Source organism: Hydra viridissima, unplaced genomic scaffold (genome assembly GCF_058129835.1).
Source record: "Hydra viridissima isolate aposymbiotic clone 2 unplaced genomic scaffold, HvirCarnegie_v1 scaffold_5, whole genome shotgun sequence".
NCBI classification, from domain to species: Eukaryota; Metazoa; Cnidaria; class Hydrozoa; order Anthoathecata; family Hydridae; genus Hydra; species Hydra viridissima.
In genome coordinates, this window is record NW_028324304.1 from 18,990,394 (window position 1) to 19,010,716 (window position 20,323).

At 33.0% G+C, this 20,323-nt stretch overlaps 2 protein-coding genes across 2 annotated transcripts; both read right to left on the reverse strand.

Annotated features, from left to right (window-relative positions):
• Nucleotides 1-4,312: 4,312 nt before the first annotated feature.
• LOC149889176 (uncharacterized) lies at nt 4,313-5,414 on the reverse strand. Its single transcript, XM_090089340.1, has one exon. The coding sequence runs from the start codon at nt 5,114-5,116 to the stop codon at nt 4,334-4,336; it is 783 nt and encodes a 260-aa protein (XP_089945466.1). The 5' UTR covers nt 5,117-5,414; the 3' UTR covers nt 4,313-4,333.
• An 8,939-nt stretch (nt 5,415-14,353) lies between these two features.
• LOC149889177 (uncharacterized) lies at nt 14,354-14,689 on the reverse strand. Its single transcript, XM_090089198.1, has one exon. It carries the CDS (start codon nt 14,687-14,689, stop codon nt 14,354-14,356), a length of 336 nt encoding a protein of 111 aa, XP_089945324.1.
• Between the last annotated feature and the right edge of the window lie 5,634 nt (nt 14,690-20,323).

Consider the following 20,323-nt stretch of genomic DNA (forward strand, 5'->3'; position numbering starts at 1 on the left):
TTTTAGGCTTTTTTGTTGCTGATTGTTGTTGCGTTTTGGAATTGAAATGTGTGAACATATTTCGTGTGAACGTGTGAACAATCTGAATATATTTCGAACACTAAATATTAAACTTCGGAAGTGTTACGCAAATAAAAAAAAATTCTTTCGAAGAACAAAAGTTTTTAAAAGGTTGAGTTAAGACAGCAAAACGTAATGCTAATCTTAAAATTAAACTTAAAAGAAGTTTGGTGCGATTGGCAAAGAATACTTTTTTTTTAACAAGTTAGGGCATGTAACAGAATGTAAGGGATATTTTCCAAATATATCAGTGAATATTTATATTCACAAATATTTCTTTTACGTACTTAATGCCTCTTACGTACCTTAATTACTTTCACGTACTTAATGCCTCGTACGTACCTTAATTTCTTTTACGTACTTAATGCCTCGTACGTACCTTAATTTCTTTTACGTACTTAATGCCTCGTACGTACCTTAATTTCTTTTACGTACTTAATGCCTCGTACGTACCTTAATTTCTTTTACGTACTTAATGCCTCTTACGTACCTTAATTTCTTTTACGTACTTAATGCCTCTTACGTACCTTAATTTCTCTTACGTACTTAATGCCTCTTACGTACCTTAATTTCTCTTACGTACTTAATGACTCTTACGTACCTTAGTTTCTCTTACGTACTTAATGACTCTTACGTACTTTAATTACTAGTAATAACTACTATTAATTTGTCCTTTGATTTCTAGTAAAGCCATCACAAAACTGTTTAAGGGGTTGTTCTCCGATAAACCTCTTGAAAACAATTAAAGTTATATTTTCAATAAAAATTAGTTTATTAGCTATTCTAAACAAAAATTAGAAAACTAAGCATAAGAAAAAAAAAAAGCCTTGTTTGCCTCAACATTTTATGAAAAATAAAGGCTTTAAAGCATGATTTTTCAAAAATGAAAACTGATACCTATTTCAAAAACTGATATGTAATTTTAATATGATTACAAAACTAATTTGTCGAACAATTAGTTAAAGCCTCACTGTTTCAGAATATATTGACTCGTAAACTAAGACTACTAGGACTTGCGGATTCTGGGACATTGATACTTTTCCATACTTAAGGAATTCAAGATGGCGTCGTGTTTTTTTTAATTTTCTGCAATCATGAATTGTGCATTGTGATTTATAGAAATACCGCATCAGTATTTTTATAATATTGTGATTTGCTATAGTTAAGGTTTTCAGTATGACATCGTGTTCTGAGTTTATATTTAATCATCATGTCCGAAGAGTTTTATAATTAAAAGGTTGGCTTAAAATTCCATCCGAGTTTCGCAAACAGATGGGAGCAAATGTCGTCGTAAAATCTTTTCTTGTCAATGGTTTTTAAAACTGAAAAATCTTCTGCACGACAAGGATGACCTCTATTTTGGAGCAGTTGAAACAAAATGTACTGAGCGTTCATGAAACTTTTTCTTTTTAATTCTTTCGGTTTGTCTTTTCCATACACCAGATCGTATAAGAAAGACAAATCTTTGAAATCTTTGATGAGCTGTTCTTCGAGGTATTCTATATCGTCTCGCTTACCGGCAAGCACGTAATAGATATAGTTGACATTTTCATAATGGTTTGTATAATTGAGTTGTTTTAAAAAGATTAAAATGTGTTCTTTGGTAATGCGAGAATATTTCACATGCGTATTTTCAGAATCGATTAATAATTTTAACGCCTTGAATTTTTTTTCTAATTTTTCAAAGACTTCTTCGGGAATCTTGCAGTTTTGTTTGCCTTGATATTGTTTTATGCATTCTTGAAAATGCATGATGCGAGAATAGGTATATTTGTTTACCGAATTGGATCGGTTGTAATCTTTATACGGAACAGTCGTTTCTAACATTTCTTGCTGTCCTGAACACAAGAGACAGAATTTTTTGTTGCTGTCGTCCGTTTCAAACTGACTCAGATCGTCGTTGATGCAAAATTTACATTTGGTATGCAAGACCAGTTTTTGATCAATTTTAATATCGGTCCACTGTCGTTGAGAAAGCGTTTCTTCAGCCATGGTAAAATACTGACATTGAAGCTGGTTTTTTTCTTCGTCAAATTTGGCACGGTCTTCATACGAAAGTTGCGTCTGCAGGATGTCTTGATATCGCTGGATGAGGTGGTTTGTCTTGGCGATAAACGTTATTTTTTCAGTCTTGCGTTTATCCAATTCGTCCTTGATCTCCATCAGATGTTTTTGAGCTTCCTCTGACAGGTCGTGTTTGTTTTCCAAAAGAAGAAATATGGATTTTAAGTGCTCTATATCGTCGATGTTATCCTTGTCAAACTTATCCATAATTTTCGTGTTTAATAAGACAATGCTCATTTTTTTATAATTTATTCTATAGGAAAGAGTTTATCATAGCTCATAAATGTAACGTCTTGTAAGATATACAGATGAAAAAAATTTTTAATTTCGAGTTAAATAAATTTCTTTTATATAAAAATGGATGCGATATATAAAGATGATCTTATTAATATGCTTAGTGGCGAAGAAGTGAAATGTTCTACTGAGAAATCTAGTCGATATATTAAATTCGAAAAAAACGTTCGAAAGCTTCCAAAGTGTGTTAAAATATCGTTTATAGAAATGATTAAAACGATACCATTAGAAGAAGTTTTAAGAAGATTAAAATCTATTATTGATACATATAATCGTATTGAAATGAAAAAAACAAAGGTTAAAGGGTTATCGAATGCTTTCTCAGCAAAAAGAATTTATCACCATTATAATGAAAAAATTGTTAGTAATATGAAAGCAAATTTAGATACAAGTAAAGAATAATTTTATATATCAGCAATATATATAAAATTTACATTTTCATAGAATAGCACCTAAAAAGGGTATACTATTAAAGGGTGAGTTAGGTCCGAGCAATAATCCGGATCCAATAGATTGATAGCCTTTTCCATTTTTAACAAAGAGTCCTTCACCAATAGTAGGTTTTACCCAAGGTCTTAAAAATACTCCTGATCCTGCAGCAGTCATTTTCATCCCATTTCCATTCTTTTTCAAGTAAACGATTCCTCTTCCTGCAATTTTGTCAACCATAGCAGAGCCAGCAGAAGAGCCTACACCTGCTAGCAATCCGGTGGCTAGAGCAGGAACTACTCTTGTGGCAAGAGTGCTACCTAACATACCTAATAACGGTAAAAGAGCTCCGATGAATCCGCCTTCAATGGTTGAGTTGTATGCAATTTGTCTTTTGCTCAGTTTGAGTGTGACTCCTTTTCCAGCTTCATACGCTTTTGTAATTTTGTTCAATTGCGCACGAGTGATAGCGAGAATATGTTCACCTTCTAGATCTGAATGAGATAGTCTTATACTGACATCAGTCTTTTCTTGCATCGCTTTTTTTATTTTGTCAGATTGACTTTGCGAGATGTTAATTTTTACTTTTTGGTAACTCATTTTTTAAAATGAAAGAAAAAAAAATTATCGCTGAACTGCGCTGCTCGTAAAAAGGTCTTGGAGCACAGAGGTTATTCTTTCTCTAACGTGAAATCTAAGGATAATGTCTTCACCTCTAAAGTCGATCAAGTTACCGTATTGATCTGTAATTCTTGTTTCCATTCTTGAAATTCTACCCACCATGATAGGCAGGTATATCAAGTGGAAAGGTTTTTCGCTAATTTTGTAGCCTGGAGGAGTGTCAGGATAAAAAGAGTAAATGTCAGATGATCTTTTTCCGTTATCATAAGATGATCCAATAACATCGTTTGTGATTCTGATGATGGTTACATCATCTATTCTCGAAAGTGCTTCAGACTCGTAATAGTCAATATAACTTGTGACTTTATTTGGATCTGCTGGATCTTCTTTTTTCTCTACATAGGTATATTCTGCTTTATTAAATCCGAGAACAGGGGCTAAACTGTTATTCACGTTGAAATCCACCCAATATTTTGTTGTAGTTCCAGGTTTTCCAAATTTCAGCGTAGATCTTAAAGTGGTTAGGTTTGCACCGATAACAACACCATCCGCTCTATAAAAGTTTCCAACTTGTTTTTGCATTTCCTTCTGAAGATAATCATTAATCTCGCTAATTTCATACGCTCCTTCTTCGATGTAAATGGTGTAGCTGTTTGAACCGGCGTTGGGACTGTATCTGAAAACATTATTTGTCGAATTGATATTGGTGTAACTGTGAATAGTGTCAAAGCCAACAAGAGCCATTTCATACTTTTTATTAGGATCGAATTCAATAGGATTATCAAACTCGGTTTGGATGACGCTGTTTCTTATGGTTGGAGTTTCTTTTTTTGCTTTTGCAAGGAGATAAAATCCGCTCATCTTTTTATATAGAGTTGGGAAAATAAAAATTGTCAAATCCGCTTCGATATTTTCCATTGTCTTTTTTCGAGGATAAATCAATGACTGCAAATCCGTGAGGTTGAGACCAACAATATTTACAAAACTTTTTAAACTCTTCTATTTTCATATCGCTGGATACATGATCTTGGTAAATGTGGTTAATGTTTTTCGAGTCTTGAGGAAACAGGCAGATAAAATTAGCGTTTTCTCGGATGGTTTGCCTAGGGAGCATGAAATAATTTTGAGCGAGGTAAAAGCAGTCGACGTTAGAGTGTCTTCCTCGGATGTAATATTTTTCACATTTGTTTTGCTTGGTCAATTGCAAATCATCAAAGATCATTAAATTGTTTTTGGATGAATCAAGATCTTCTGGTTCTGGCACATCATCAGCCGTTTCGAAAAATTGACATTCCATATCCTCTGTGTTATTCCATTTTTTTGAAATTTCATCAATGACACATTCAGGACTTACGTTTAATTGTTCAATTTTGCTTTGAATGTTAAACAAATCAAGAATAACCTCTTTAGGCAATTTCTTCTCGAACGAGTTTTTTAATATTTTATATTCTGGTTGAAAAAGGGATTTACCAAACACTTGCAAATGATTATAGTCTAGCCATCCAGGTCTTAAAAGTAAATTGAGTAGCAGTGTTGTTTTACCACAACCTGATTTTCCAATAATGATTCCGCGTATACTTTTAGGCAAAAGTTTGTTGTTTTTCCTTTTGCTTTTATTTACATTCCATGACAAATCAATCACTTCCATTTTTTATTATGTTGAATATAAAAAATGTATTGCGTTAAATGTAAAAAAATAACAGAAACGAGCAACTTACACCATGCAGTAAGCAAAAGCAATAGAAATATGCTTAAAGGGACTTGCACCATCTGCGGGATAAAAAAGAACAAATTTGTTTCTGCGAATGCGCTTAGCGGAGGAGACTTGGTGGAATCGATCAACAATTTTTCAAAAAAAATAAAGCTTCCATGGGCAAAGTTTCCAGGAGAAATGCACGTTCCAGGGATGAACTTTGCAGGACCTGGTACCAATTTGGATAAAAGACTCACTTCCACAGACATGTATCAAGAGTGGAGCAAACCGGTGGATAGAGTGGACAATGCTGCATATCACCACGATTTAGCTTACAAGTATTTTAACGACAAGCAAAACAGAAATTTAGCAGATCGAATGATGCTTGAAGAAATGGATTCTATACAAAATCCTACTCAGAGAGAAATAAGCGAGCGAAAAATCATCGAACCCATCATCAAAGCCAAAGCTAAATTCGGATTGGGTGTATCTGCAAACGGATCTAAAAATTCAAAGTATCCTAAAAAGTATGAAAAGAAAAAAATTGATTTTGAGTTAAATAAAATCTTGCATATAGAAAAGAAATGAATAAGATGATTGAATTAATAAATGTGTCTGAAATTGCAATGTATAAGCGCATGAGAGATAATGATTTGGATATGTTCATGTCTAGGTATCAATTGTTGTTGAATGAATTACGTTGTAGTATGTATGAAGCGGAGAATTTAGATGATATGAATGATATCCTTAAAAAGATGTATTATTTAGTAGAAAAATTGGCTGATGATTATTTAGAAGTACAAGATGAATATCGTTGGGATAGAGAAAATATGAAATTGAGAACAACCAAGAATAACTTGAAGTTTTGCAATCGTAAAATGAGTGAAATAATTCAAATGATGATAAAGTTAATTCCTTAGTCAAAGGTTTAGGATAATAATACAATGAAAAAAAATTTTTATTTTGAGTTAAATAAAAATTTTGTATATAGAAAAGAAATGAATTTTATTACAATTGAAAATTTTGATGAGAGCAAATTATCAGTTGGAGAAATTTACGCGGCGACCAAACCAGTTGTCTATCAAAAAGTGCCAGTAAAATATTCTTATCCAACTGGAGATGGTCCTCTTGTAATACGAACGCCTATATTATTTTCGTATGGTGTATGCGAGAATAAAGAACCAGCGACACAAAAATTGACTGGTTATTCCATGCCATTCGTTTGCTTTGATGCTAAAAAGGGTAAAACTGAACAAGATGAAAAGTTTATTGCTACAATGGAAAAAATTACTTTGTTTATTAGAGGCGAAGTGGATAAATTGTCAGCCAAACTTAAAAAGGGAGGAAGAAAAAAGCAAATTAATTCAAACGAATTGAGTATTTTAAAATATAAAGCTGAGCATCCTGAAGCAGCGCCAGTCTTTTATGCAAAGACGTTTATAAAGAAAAATGAGAAAGACGAATTACTCATGACAACTACATTTTATAGAAAGAAAACAAATCTTGATATAAAAAATGGAATTAAAGGGGAACGTAGTAATAAAAATTTGGTCAGATCTTCTGGACATGATTTTATCAATCAACGATGTTATGCTATTGGAGGACTTAGAATTGATGGGGTGTATATTGGTCCTTCGATTGTGTCTATTCAAGTTAAACTGTCTGAAGCCGTCATCGTAAAAAATGCATCTTTACCTCATAGCCTCATGATGTGTGAAGACTTGAATTTAGAGGTGAAAGAAGATGAAATAGAACAGGATGAAATGTAAGATCCTTCAGATCCTTCTAAATTTTAAAATTTTTCTGAATTTTAAAATGATCAACGTTGAAGGAATTGTACTACCGAACAAACCTCTGACCAACTTTCAATTAATAGATGCTGTGAAAAAGCTTAAAATTAAAAACTTTAGAGGTGTTTTTGTGAGGGATGAGTTACCAAAAAAGACAAGAAAAAAAGAATGTGGAATTGTGAATACGGGAGATTCAAGCACAGATGGATTTCATTGGGTATGCTGGTTTAAAGACGGTGACAAAAAGTATAGTTTTGATTCTTACGCTCAGCCTCCTCTTGTTGAGCTGGTCGATTATTTGAAAAGTCCGGTTTATTATAACAGTGAAAGAGTACAATTTGGTAACACTTCTTATTGCGGCCATTTGTGTCTTTACGTCTTAAAAAAATTACAGGAAGGGGAGGACTTTCAAAGCGTTGTTAACACACTTTGGTGATTGAAGAATTTCCATGAATCCGCAAACGGATTTAAAAAAAATTTTTTCCCCTCATTAAAAAATGATTGACAAATTTGGTAGAACAGAATTAGGGAGGTATTTTTATGATCCTTATTCGGCAACAGCTATAACAGGTGATCTCTATGTCAGAACAGATGGAAACAGCACCATCACTGCAGATTTAGATTACAACTCTCATAAAATCATCAATTTGGGTGAACCCACCAACGCGCACGATGCAGCTACAAAAAATTATGTAGACACGCATGCTTCGGGTGGAGGAACGGTGGGCACTGCAGACTTGGATTTAAATTTTCACAAAGCCATTAATTTGAACGAACCGACCAATCTTCATGACGCCGCCACCAAAAACTGCGTCGATGTGAGTTCGAGTCAGTGTGTTAAAACGGACGGATCCAGCACGATCACTGGAATCATCGACATGAACTCTCACAAGTTGATCAATGTGAGCGATCCAACCAATTTAAAAGACGCAGCGACAAAAGGGTATGTAGACACCAAAGTCGCTTACAACGCTATTTCATACACCGACATTAACATGACGTCGCACAAATTAACTAATTTAGCTGAACCTACATCAGCTTCGGATGCAGCTACAAAAAATTATGTAGACACGCATGCTTCGGGTGGAGGAACGGTGGGCACTGCAGATTTGGATTTGAATTCGCATAAATTGATCAACGTGACTGATCCAAGCAACTCACAAGATGGAGCGACAAAAAATTATGTGGACTTGTTGTTGCAAAAATCAAGTCTGACCAGTGTTGTTCCAGGATCCAGTTTTACCAGTTTAGGCTTAAAGTCTCAGACAGTGGCAGCGTTAACCACTTCTCCTGTGTTTGCGTTTTCTGGAAAATCCGGAGTGCTGAGAAGATTGTGGCTGGCTTTATACAGCACCTCTGGCACAAATATTCCAGGTCAAGTTTTTATTCGAATCTTTACTGACGGAGAAATCAATGTAGGGAATTATGTAGAAGTGACTGACGGAGTTGGAGTGGATCAAACAGGACTTGCTACCGATTTGCTTTTTTCCCCTTTGGGAGGAGCTTTTTACGCCAATTCTTTGCAGGGATGCAACATGTTTAACACCACTTCCTTGGGAGGGTATTTCACATTGGACATGCCTTTCAGAAACGACATCTCCATTCAACTCGTCAACAGAAACGCTACTGCCATCACGTACTGGATTCAACCGTTCATTTCCACACTTGCTTCTATTCCTGCTAGCATTCCTCTTTACAAGCTGTACTGCAGAACGTTTCGATATATGGATACCACTTACGGCAGCGAATACGTTTTGATGAACACCAACGGAAAAGGAAATGGTGTGTCGTTGAAATACATCAAGATGCACATCATTGGCGCCTCTGGAAACTGGTGGGAATCTAGAGTCAGAATGTACGATGGGAATTTACCTCCAGGTAACGGCTCTGTACTTACTCCTTGGACACCGTACAACACCAACAATTACACGTATTTTCCAGGATATGACGGTGACAGCACATGCATCTTTTCCTCTTCAGGACTGGAAGATTTTTACTTGTCGTCGTGGAACGGATCAAATCTGACTTCATTCAACAACACATCGACTGGACTGTTGTATCAATCCACTTCATCCATTGGCTCGACAACCACCATTTCTTTTTACAGAAATTTCGGAGAAGCAGATTCTATGCCTACTGTCGCAGCTGGTAGAAGACTCGTCGTCACGCTCAACTCTGGTGATGCTCAAGTCGGTCAATCTGGAAGCTTTTACCTTCTTCTCGGACAAGTCTATTATTACGCTTAATGTACAGATGAAAAAAATTTTGAAAATGACTTAAATAAATTTTTTCTTGTTATAAAATAATGAATTCTCGACGAGAAACAATAATTACAAGAACCCGTGTAACTGAAGATGTTGAAATTGTAGAAAGCGATCCTGAAGATTTACGTTATTTTTTTTATTACGATGAAATGATAGAACGGCAATATGAGCTTTTAAACCGACGAGAGAATTATGAAACGAGAGCAAACATAATACGCGATGAGAGAGAAAGAAACCAAGAACATGATATTATTGAGCGACGTCGAAGAATTGAAAGACCTCCGTCTGAAATAATTATAACAGAACCCACTGAACCTGGTGGAAAAATTAAAGTTAAACTTATTATAAGAAGACCATCTGTAGTTGAAATTACATTAGAAGAAAAATTAACTCTTAAAAAACAAAAACGATATGAAATACTTGAAAGAGGGCCAACAGTAATACTTAATGGATGTAGACAATAGTCATTTTATTCCATACATGTATAGAATAAAATGGTGTATAAAAAATAATTTTTTTGTAATAAAAATGGAGAATCATGTGTATAAAAAATATTTTTTTAATAATGATCGAAAGGCGTCTAATAAATCATATCTTTTTTGCGACAAGTATTTGAAGCATGCTCCCTCAAAAGTAGGAACGAGATATGAAATATTTGCTCAAAAAGACATCACACTGAATAAACTGAGTCATCAGAAAATAACTTTTATGTTTGGAATAAAACTTAAAAGCGGATTAGCTTTAGTGAATTTGAGGGAAAGCCTAAAATCAAAACTGGATTATTTCGGCCTCAGCATGATGATATCAGAGTCGGTGGATAATGTGATCATGGAGATTATTAATAACAGCAAGTCAGATGTCATTATTAAAAAAGGGGAAAGTTTATGCTTTGTCAATTTCATTAATGAGTAAAAAAAAATATTTTTTTTCGTTTAATATAAAATGGAATACAATTACGATGCTAAATCTAACGCTAAAGCGCATGAATCTAAACTTTATCCAGTTCTTCCAACAGCTCCTGCAGATGAAGGGCACAATTACCGTCTTCAGAAAATAAGTGAAATCCAAAAAGAGATGGACAACGAGAGGAAAAAGAGAGTACATATGAGCAAAAAGTACCATCGCGCTTTCAGAATCATTTCTTTTGTAGACACTACGTTGCAAGCAGGTGGTGTTGCACTTGGAGTTGTTGGAATTGGTACTTTGACCACCATCGCTGCTGCTCCTGTTGCGATTGCGTGTGAAGGTGTGGCTATAGGAATGGGGTTTTTATCCATTGTAGGAGGACAAGTCAACAAAAAACTAGCATTAAAAGCGGAGAAGCATGAAAAGATCAAAGTGTTGGCAGAGTCAAAATTGAACACCATCAACAGTCACATTTCAAAGGCTTTAGTAGACAACGTTGTGAGCGATTCAGAGTATGAATTGATTTTAGATGAGCTTCAAAAGTTTAAGAGTCTGATGAAAGAAATAAGAACTAAAACAAAAATCAACATTGACGAGATAACCAAAGAGTCGTTGATCCAAAAAGGAAGAGAAGACGCGATAAAAGCGTTTAACAATTTGTTTAAGAAATCGTAGATTTCCACGGATTCAAAGAATCTAAAAAAAATTAATTTAAAAACATAATTAAGTCTAGGTTTAAGTTTTTTTCTTGTGTTTTAAAAAATGTCCTTTTTTAAAATAGCAGACCCTAACAAGAGGGATGAAATTGTGAAAGAACTTGTTGAAAGAAGAAAAAGAATCTATCAAGATAGTTTGAATGAAAATATTTATGATGCTAATCTTCAGACTGATTTGAGCAAGCTTTACAAGCCTCTGATTGAAAGCAATGAAAAGATGCAAAACGAACTAAAGAGCATCACATACAAAGAGGCTGAAAACACTCCACTGGCTTTGACTTATCCAGAAAGCGAGCCTTCATCCATTAAAAGAATGAATTTAGGAGGTATTGCGAGTTACTACTTGCTGAAATATGCATCGAGAAAAGAATTAAGCGATAAAATGTTTGGAATTCACGCAACAAAAGATGGAAAAATGTATATTGGTAAAGAAGAAGTAACCATCGATGAAGACGATATCATTATTGATGGAGAAAGGTATAATGGAACAAGAGGACTATGGGAGTTAATTTCAAAGTCGAAACCTGATAATACCAAGTACACTGATGATGATCTTGAAAATTATGGAAATATACTTATTAAAACTAAAGCAATGGAATCTGATGCAAATCCAAACAAGCCAAAAGCCTCCAGAGCTGAAAAATACCGACAAATTATAAAGCCTATTTGGGAAAAATTCGTGATAGATAAAAATGGCAAAAAAGGTTATGGTGTGATTATTCTTCCGAGCGATCCTAATGCGTTGGTGGAAAAGCTTGAATTGAGTATCGCTGCAGGACATGCTGGAAATAAAGAGTCGAGAAATGTGGCTGTTTCCATTTGCGATGAGCTGTTGAGACAGAATAGGATCAATAAAGACGAGTACAAGGATATGATCGCGTATATCAATATGAAATAAAAATCTTTGGAAATAAAAAATGATCGTTTATAGAAATAGATATGTTAAGAAGCATATTGTAGGCGGAAGTGGGATAATTGACACGCTTAAGAATTTCTTGAGAAGAGCAGCATCTTCAAGCGCTTCAACTGCTCCAAAATAGAGGTCATCCTTGTCGTGCAGAAGATTTTTCAGTTTTAAAAACCATTGACAAGAAAAGATTTTACGACGACATTTGCTCCCATCTGTTTGCGAAACTCGGATGGAATTTTAAGCCAACCTTTTAATTATAAAACTCTTCGGACATGATGATTAAATATAAACTCAGAACACGATGTCATACTGAAAACCTTAACTATAGCAAATCACAATATTATAAAAATACTGATGCGGTATTTCTATAAATCACAATGCACAATTCATGATTGCAGAAAATTAAAAAAAACACGACGCCATCTTGAATTCCTTAAGTATGGAAAAGTATCAATGTCCCAGAATATAAAACCGTGCTTTACATTTATAGACTCTTCGGACATGATGATTAAATATAAACTCAGAACACGATGTCATACTGAAAACCTTAACTATAGCAAATCACAATATTATAAAAATACTGATGCGGTATTTCTATAAATCACAATGCACAATTCATGATTGCAGAAAATTAAAAAAAAACACGACGCCATCTTGAATTCCTTAAGTATGGAAAAGTATCAATGTCCCAGAATCCGCAAGTCCTAGTAGTACTAAGTTATCAGTTTCTTAAAAACCAAAGTTGTTAAAACAAATCTTTATCATCTCGAAAAAGACTGTAAAAACTTATGATAAATGAATAATATAAGCATGAAGAACACATTCTAAAAGTTTCAGCTTAAACGGTTATCTTTCAACTGGTGGTATCATGTTTTAAACCTTTTTTAAAAAAATTTGAAGTCTCAAACCTAGATAAAATCAAAAATAAAATTATGAATCAAAGTTTTTGTTAAAATACACAAGTTTTCGTTAAATATACAAGAGCTCTTTTCTTTCTCTTAAATCTTCACTCTCTCTAGTGTCAACTGCAGTTTACATCTCTTCACGTTTTTGTAGCTACAAATTTTATGTCAGGAGCCACAAATATTGATAATCAAAACGCTTCTTCGGATTTTTTTTTTTTTAATTCTTTTAAAGTTTCTTAATTCAGCGGGTGAACTGATTTTTTTTTTTTTTTTCAAAATCAAGAGCACTGCAGCGCTAGAAAGATATTTTGTTAAAGAAAATCTTCCCAGTGGGCACTTGACGTCCTCGGACGTCTAAAGAGGAATATATATACATATACATGGCCGCCGAGAGGGGGGTGGGGGTGGAGAGGGAAGATTCCCGGGGCCCCGTGTAGGTACAAATAATTTTTTAAAGCAATTTTTAAAAGATTTAAATAGTTTAAATAGTAGACTTTTAAAAGATTTAATTAACTTTTATTTTAAGTTTTTAATGATCAGAGCACACTTCTTTTGGTCCTGGGTATTTAATTGATCATAATGAGGGCCCCTTAAAAAACTTCCCCGCGGCCCGAAAATTCTGCCGGCTGCTATGTGTATATATATATATATATATATATATATATATATATATATATATATATATATATATATATATATATATATATATATATATATATATATATATTTATATATATATACGCTGTGTGACAAAAGTTATCGTACAATTTAAAAAAATTACTAACTCTTAATTTAGAATAAAAGAAATGCAAGAAACAAGTTAAAAAATGAATAAAAACTATTTAATTTATAATTATTTAAACAAAAATTGAAAAAACAGAACAAGAAAAAAATTTTATTTTAATATCTTGATGAAAAAGCAAGAAAAGTAACAAAAAGGTGACAAAAGTTATCGTACGCTTTCAAAATAGTACGCTTTGATAAATATTATGGGAAATAAACTTATATTTTAGTATCGTGTATTTTGTCCTTTAACTTTTACAACAGCAGCAAGACGTCTTGGCATCGATTCAACGAGTTTTTTGTAATAGACGTAACGGTTGATTCCCACGTCTTTACAATTTGGACTTTTAATTTTTCAATGGTGTTTACACCTGTTCTATCTATTCGTCTATCGATTTCATCCCATAAATGTTCTATTACATTCAAATCAGGGCTTTGAGGTGGATGATTTTGTATGTCCCAACCTTTTTTTTCCATAAATTCCATCACATCTTTGGCCTTATGTTTGGGATCGTTATCTTGAAGAAAAACGAAGTCATCACCAATACCAAGATTACGTGCTGATTGTTTAACATTTTCTTTAATAATACGTTTATAGTAATGTTTATCCATATTTCCTTCAATAAATACTAACTTTCCAACACCTGCTGCCGACATACATCCCCAAACCATTACTGATCCATTTCCGTGTTTAAATGTTCGGACTGTAGTTCCATTTTCTAAGCAATTTTTTGATGAACGTCATACACGAATTCTACCATCAGATCTTTTTACATTAAATTTAGACTCATCTGTCCATAAGACTTTATTCCAGAATGAGTCTGGCATATCAATGTACGTTTTAGCATAGTTTAATCGAAGCTTACAGTTTTTATCACTAATACAAGGAACCTTTCTTGGAACGCGACTCACTATTCCTTATCTTTTAAGACTTCGAATGACTGTTTTTGGACTAATTTTAACCCCCAAATCGTTTTCTATTTTGCAAGCTAAAGTTTTGGCACTTACAAAACGATTTTTCTTGATTGTGGAAGCTAAGCTTCGTTCAGCACGCTTATTCAGTTTTTTTGGACGACCACTTCGGGGCAAATCACCTAACTTTCCTGTTTTTTTGAACTTGTTAATAATTGAAGAAACTGTGGATTTTTTAGAATCAACAATTTTTGCAATACAATTTAACGATTTTCCTTCATTCCAATGCTTTATTATTAACTTACGAATTTCTACAGAGGTCTTAACCCGTTTCGAGCTCATTTTACTTTTTTTTAACCAAAAAATTCATTTAAAACAATTGAAAATAATCTTAAAGTGTTTATAGTTTACTTTATTTTCAAAAATGTATGAAAAATGGTGGACATAACGGTTTGGAGTTAAATAAATATTAGTGTACGCCAAGTGTACGATAACTTTTGTCATCATCTTTAATGTACTTTTTTCAAATTTTGAGCCTAATTTTAATGTTATTTCAATATAAATCCCAAAAAATTCATAAATTAGCAAAATAAATACTATTAAAAATATTAAATATAGCAGAAAAATTGTCTATATTGAATATTTTTTTTTTTTCTTAGCGTACGATAACTTTTGTCACACAGTGTGTGTATATATATATATATATATATATATATATATATTAGGGTGTGACAGTTGCCCCAACTTTGTCGTATGAGGCTGTTCATAATTTTGGTGTTGTATTTAGTCATAAAAATAAGATTTATAATGTTTTTTTAAAGATTAATCCACAATTGAATGAGCACCGTCAAATTTAAAATACAGAATTTAGCCTAAAAATCACTATTTTTCCTACACTCTAATACCATGGTGGAGCTTAGAAAATAAAAACGGTTTTCTTATATTAAATACAGCTATGCAAAGTACAAGATGATATGAAAAAGTTATTTTTACATGGTATGATAAGGTATAATTGTCTTAATGAAATTACTTGTTTTCCTGGACTAGAAACCATGGTTTCTCTTTTTGTGTACGAAATCGCTTTCGCTGATTAGGAATCCTTTGTCTATCAGATTCTACTACTTGGAGAACATCTTTAAAGTGCTTCTCATCCCTAGTTACACCTAGAAAGTCACTGCACACCTTTACACCACGCTCTGCTGCCTCATTTACCACCTGAAGTTTGTTGACAATCGGCTTCATGTTTTGATAGTCTTCCCTATTAATCCAATCATGTGCTGGAGCATAGAGGAATTTATAGGGCATACCAAAAATGCTAAAAAATCTGAATGAATCCGGCCCAATTAGATTAACTAAAGAAGTACCATATTCTATTGTAGGAGGAAGATAGGGCATGCCATATCCCCCAAAGTTAAGTCCAACTATCTTTGTGACAAAAGTCTTTTCAAAGAAAAGAATGGATTTCCTCATTTCCTCTTTAATTTCTACTGCTACCATAGATGAGAACAGAGCCAATGGAATCAACTCCTCAGCTAAGTACCAAGTGTGCCGACTGAATGCCATACAAGGATTTTTGACTAGAGTTGAGTCATGCTCAGCAAGTTTTACCAGGTTTTCCACAAATCAAGTCATTAACTGGTGCACTAGCTGGTACAGGACAAATAAGTCGCCACTGCACATATACTGAAACTGTGAACACAACAAATCGTTCCAATTTTCTTATTTGGTTGCTAGTAACAACTTCAGCTTTTTGAAAATGTTCTTTGATCTGTCCTGACAGAAGCACAATCTTTAGAGTATGAAAGAGTTTACTCATCCACCTTGCTTTGTGAAGGGCACCAGGATAACGCATCTTGAAGTTCTTTGGTTCAGATCCCTTAGTTATTATAAGCAAACAAAGCTGAACCAGCTCTTTGTAATCACTTCGTGTGAAAGATTGTATTAAAGATTCACGAAAAAAATTAGTCATCTCTTGCTGGCATTCTTCTTTTATAAACATCATATTAGGGTAATGATACTTCGTTTGTTCATCTGACGATAGAGGGAAATGTTTTTTGAACCTAGAAAAGTGAAAAAGATAAATAGATGTTAGCTTGTAAGTTAAAAATATAAAGAGTAAGTTTACTCATCCCAATTTTTAATAGTAGCTTTTTACTATTATATGTGTCTCTTCATTGATTGAAGGTAACACCAATTGTATATTCAATTAGACTCACCTTTGAAAGATCAAAATATTTGGACTAGCTGATATCTAAACATTCAAACCTTCCCAGCAATGACTCAAAAGTAATTCACCCACACGCCTTCGACAAGGAAACCAGAATAGGGCATGATCTAATTCCTTTTGTAAAGACACACATGCAGCAGTTCTCTTTCCCGAAAATGCATACGTCTACAGTGTAGATGTAAGATCTTTATTCATATATTCTAAATTTAATTAATTAAGTTTGCCTGTGTTTGATGAAGTTGTATTAAAAACCATACCAATAACATTTTCTTCACAATTCCATTCTCTAAGAAGTTTTTTAGTTGCTTTTGATATGATGTTTCCAAGAACTTTACCAGTTTCTTTAGTTGATTTTGGAAGTGGAGGAAGCTAAGGAGCTTTGTCCCATCAGCCCCAGACACAAGAATTGGCAATCGGTCATCTGTTCCTTTGGAATCAAGAGTGTCCATAAGTTTTCCGTTCCAATGCACAAGCATTATAGACGATAGCATCCAACTTTCTTTGATCTTCAAACTTATTTCAGGTACAATGGCGGTTCTATACCGTTGGGCTGTCCTTGCATTTAGACATAGCTTGTAAAGGTCACTCCCACATGCTGCTACAAGGGAACGCACAATTGCACTAAGTTGGGTTGATAAGATGTTGTTACAGATACTGCATGAAACATGATCAGGGTTTTTCAATATATCATGAGGAACAAAGATATCTATGCCACATTTGACTAATCTTCTGTGTTTCCTACTTTGTGCTATGGTGGTAACTTCTTCAATATTCTCATCCTCACAAGAGCTAGTGTCTGGTTCAAGATTTATCATTTCAAAAGTACATTTACACGGGTTTAATTCTTCTTGCTCCAGATGATGTTTTTGTCTTTCTATTTGCTTTTTTGTCTTTTCTGTGACTACTTTATCCAACCTAGAATATGTAGCTTCTCTATAATTCAACATGCTTTTCATAAATTCAATATCAATATCAATGGCGTCTTGTTCAACTTTAGTTATCCCCTTTTTCTTAGCAGCCATGTCCTTTAGAACTGTGTTCTTATAAAATTTCATTGTCAAATTCAATTCTGATTTAAATTTTATTATTCTAGGTTCATCCTCTCGTCTTCTATAATATTTCAATTTCATCAAACTAATGAATTCCTTTTCATAGCAATCTTTGATTACTCTACCAATATTGTTTCTGCCTTCTAGAGTTGGGATATTGGCATTCTGATAGTGTAAGAGTACATTTTCTATAGTTGCAGATAAAGCTTGATCCCAGTGCAAATCCTTCAGGTTTGATAAAAGACATAACAATACTTGTCTCTGTGTTGGCAATTTAGAACCTTTAATTTTCTTGTCATCATCTCCAGGAATGGTGCCAAGTAACAATTTCATATATTTTTTGTGTACTTTTTTATCCATGATTTTATACTACAAATTACAATAACAGTAATATGTAATAACATATAATAATATTTATCTAAAAAAACATCAATATACATATTTTTCTGAAAGGAGTTCAAGCTACAGTTCAAATTCATTAACAAATAGTAATAAACATTAGGGCCCAATATATTGGATAAAAATGATAAAAAATAAAAACTTTGCAAGGTCAGAGCTACCACAAAAGTTGCACAATTTTCTTGAAATTTCACATAAATGCTAGTTAGACCAATATGCAATACTAAAATTATGAACAGCCCTCTACGATAAAAATTTAATATTTTAGGGGCAACTGTCACACCCTAATATATATATATATATATATATATATATATATATATATATATATATATATATATATATATATATAATATATGAACTTCAATAAATACGAATTCTCTCGATACTAATTTTCTATTTTATCTAAGAAATTTTCTCTAGATTATTGAATAATTGATACTAGCATCTTCAGCTTTATATACAAATTATTAATTAAGTTAAATTACAAACAAACTTTAACGGTAATGTCACTTTTTAATGGCTTCTTTAAACTTCGCTTTAATTGGGCTTCTTTAATATTACGAAGGTATAAAAAGTATGGCGTCCAGAATTGCGTTTTTACATATTGACCGTCATCTAAATTCATACCTCCATTTTTAGGTCCGCATTTGTTGAACTGAATTTCGATTGCCTCTCGAACTTTTCTTTCAAATTTTTTGGGTACTACTTTTAGCGTCTTTACTTGATCCCATTTTATATTACATGAACATTTAATTTTATGATGGCCAATTGCAGATTGTTCTAATTTTTCTTCAACAACTTTTTTTTGGTGTTGTTTTGTTCTTGTCGCTATTTTCATTTTTGTTTCGCCGATGTATTTTTGTTTACACTCACATTCTATTAGGTATACTCCGGAATGGCTATTTGATGGTAGTTTTGTTTTGTTGCGCGAAGTTAGGAAAGATTTAAGATTTGCACTGGATTTAAAGACTGCCCTGTAACCTGCAAAAATACATTGGCGAAACAAAAATGAAAATAGCAACAAGAACAAACAACACCAAAAAAAAGTTTTTGAAGAAAAATTAGAAAAATTAGTATCGAGAGAATTCGTATTTATTGAAGTTCATATATTAAATATATATATATATATATATATCATTTTCTAGTCTTCAACTATATACAAAAGATATATTTGGCTATGACTTGACAGTTTAACGGAAAATACATTTTTTATTGTGTTGCATTCTCCCCTATGTATAACACAATAATATTAGCTTAGGTAACAGAACAATGTGGTGAATCTGTTCATCACAAATTTAAAAAAACTTGGATGAACTATAAAAGAAATATAGGACACAAAAGATATAAAGAAAAGCTAAAATCTTCTGTAGTAAATTTTAATTTAAACAAAAAAATAACGTTAATATGTAAAATTAACTTGTTCTGACTGGCAGAACAAGCCATGTTGGCAGAACAAGCAAAAAATTTGTTGGCAAAAAATTTATATACAAATGTATTTATATTATGGTTTTTTTGTGAATGAAAGAAATAAATATAAATGGATTATTTTGATTATCATAATGGCTGACTTCATTAACACTATGGAAGAAAAAAAGTCAAAATTATGAAAAATATTGAAAATTTACATATTTGGTGCATAGTTCAGTTTTTTCTGACAGCATATATTGTGTTTACTAATGCATATGATTGATTAAATGTAAAAAAGCCAGGAGTGGGGAGAGTTTCAACCTGGCGGTCGATTTGGAGAACAATTTTACTTCACTTTTTCTTACAGAATTTTTGTGAAGTTAGACATCTAGTTAATATATACAATTGGGAAGGATTAACTTGTAAAACCGGTAAAGATAGGCAAAACGACATCTTGACTCAACTTGAAGATTTATAATATATTTGAACTAAAATTTGGCATTTAAAAAAAAAAAATTGGAATAATGTAAAAAAAATCGTTATTATACCGATAAATATCGGTATTCTCATTATTTTTACGTATTCCAATAAACCGTTAAAAAAGCCGATTTTATCGTTTCAACCATAACATTTCCAGTCAGTTATCGTTTCAAAAGGTAAGTTATAAACTCATACAGTTTGATATCGTTATCATTTCATATCGTTATCGTTTCAAAAAATCGGTTCATACCGATATACCGATAACGATACGCAGACCCTTACTGATTAGACGTGCTATGTCCAATATGGACATCCGCTGGACGACATTGGAAACGCCCACTGGTTTCAAGGTTTTACATGTTCAAAAACATATTCTACAAACAAATTGTAAAAGATCATCACAGAAAGCCA

Excerpts from the sequence above, each read along its gene's own strand:
- LOC149889177 (XM_090089198.1), bottom strand. The coding sequence starts at position 14,689 with ATGAGCTCGAAACGGGTTAAGACCTCTGTAGAAATTCGTAAGTTAATA.
- LOC149889176 (XM_090089340.1), bottom strand. The coding sequence starts at position 5,116 with ATGGAAGTGATTGATTTGTCATGGAATGTAAATAAAAGCAAAAGGAAA.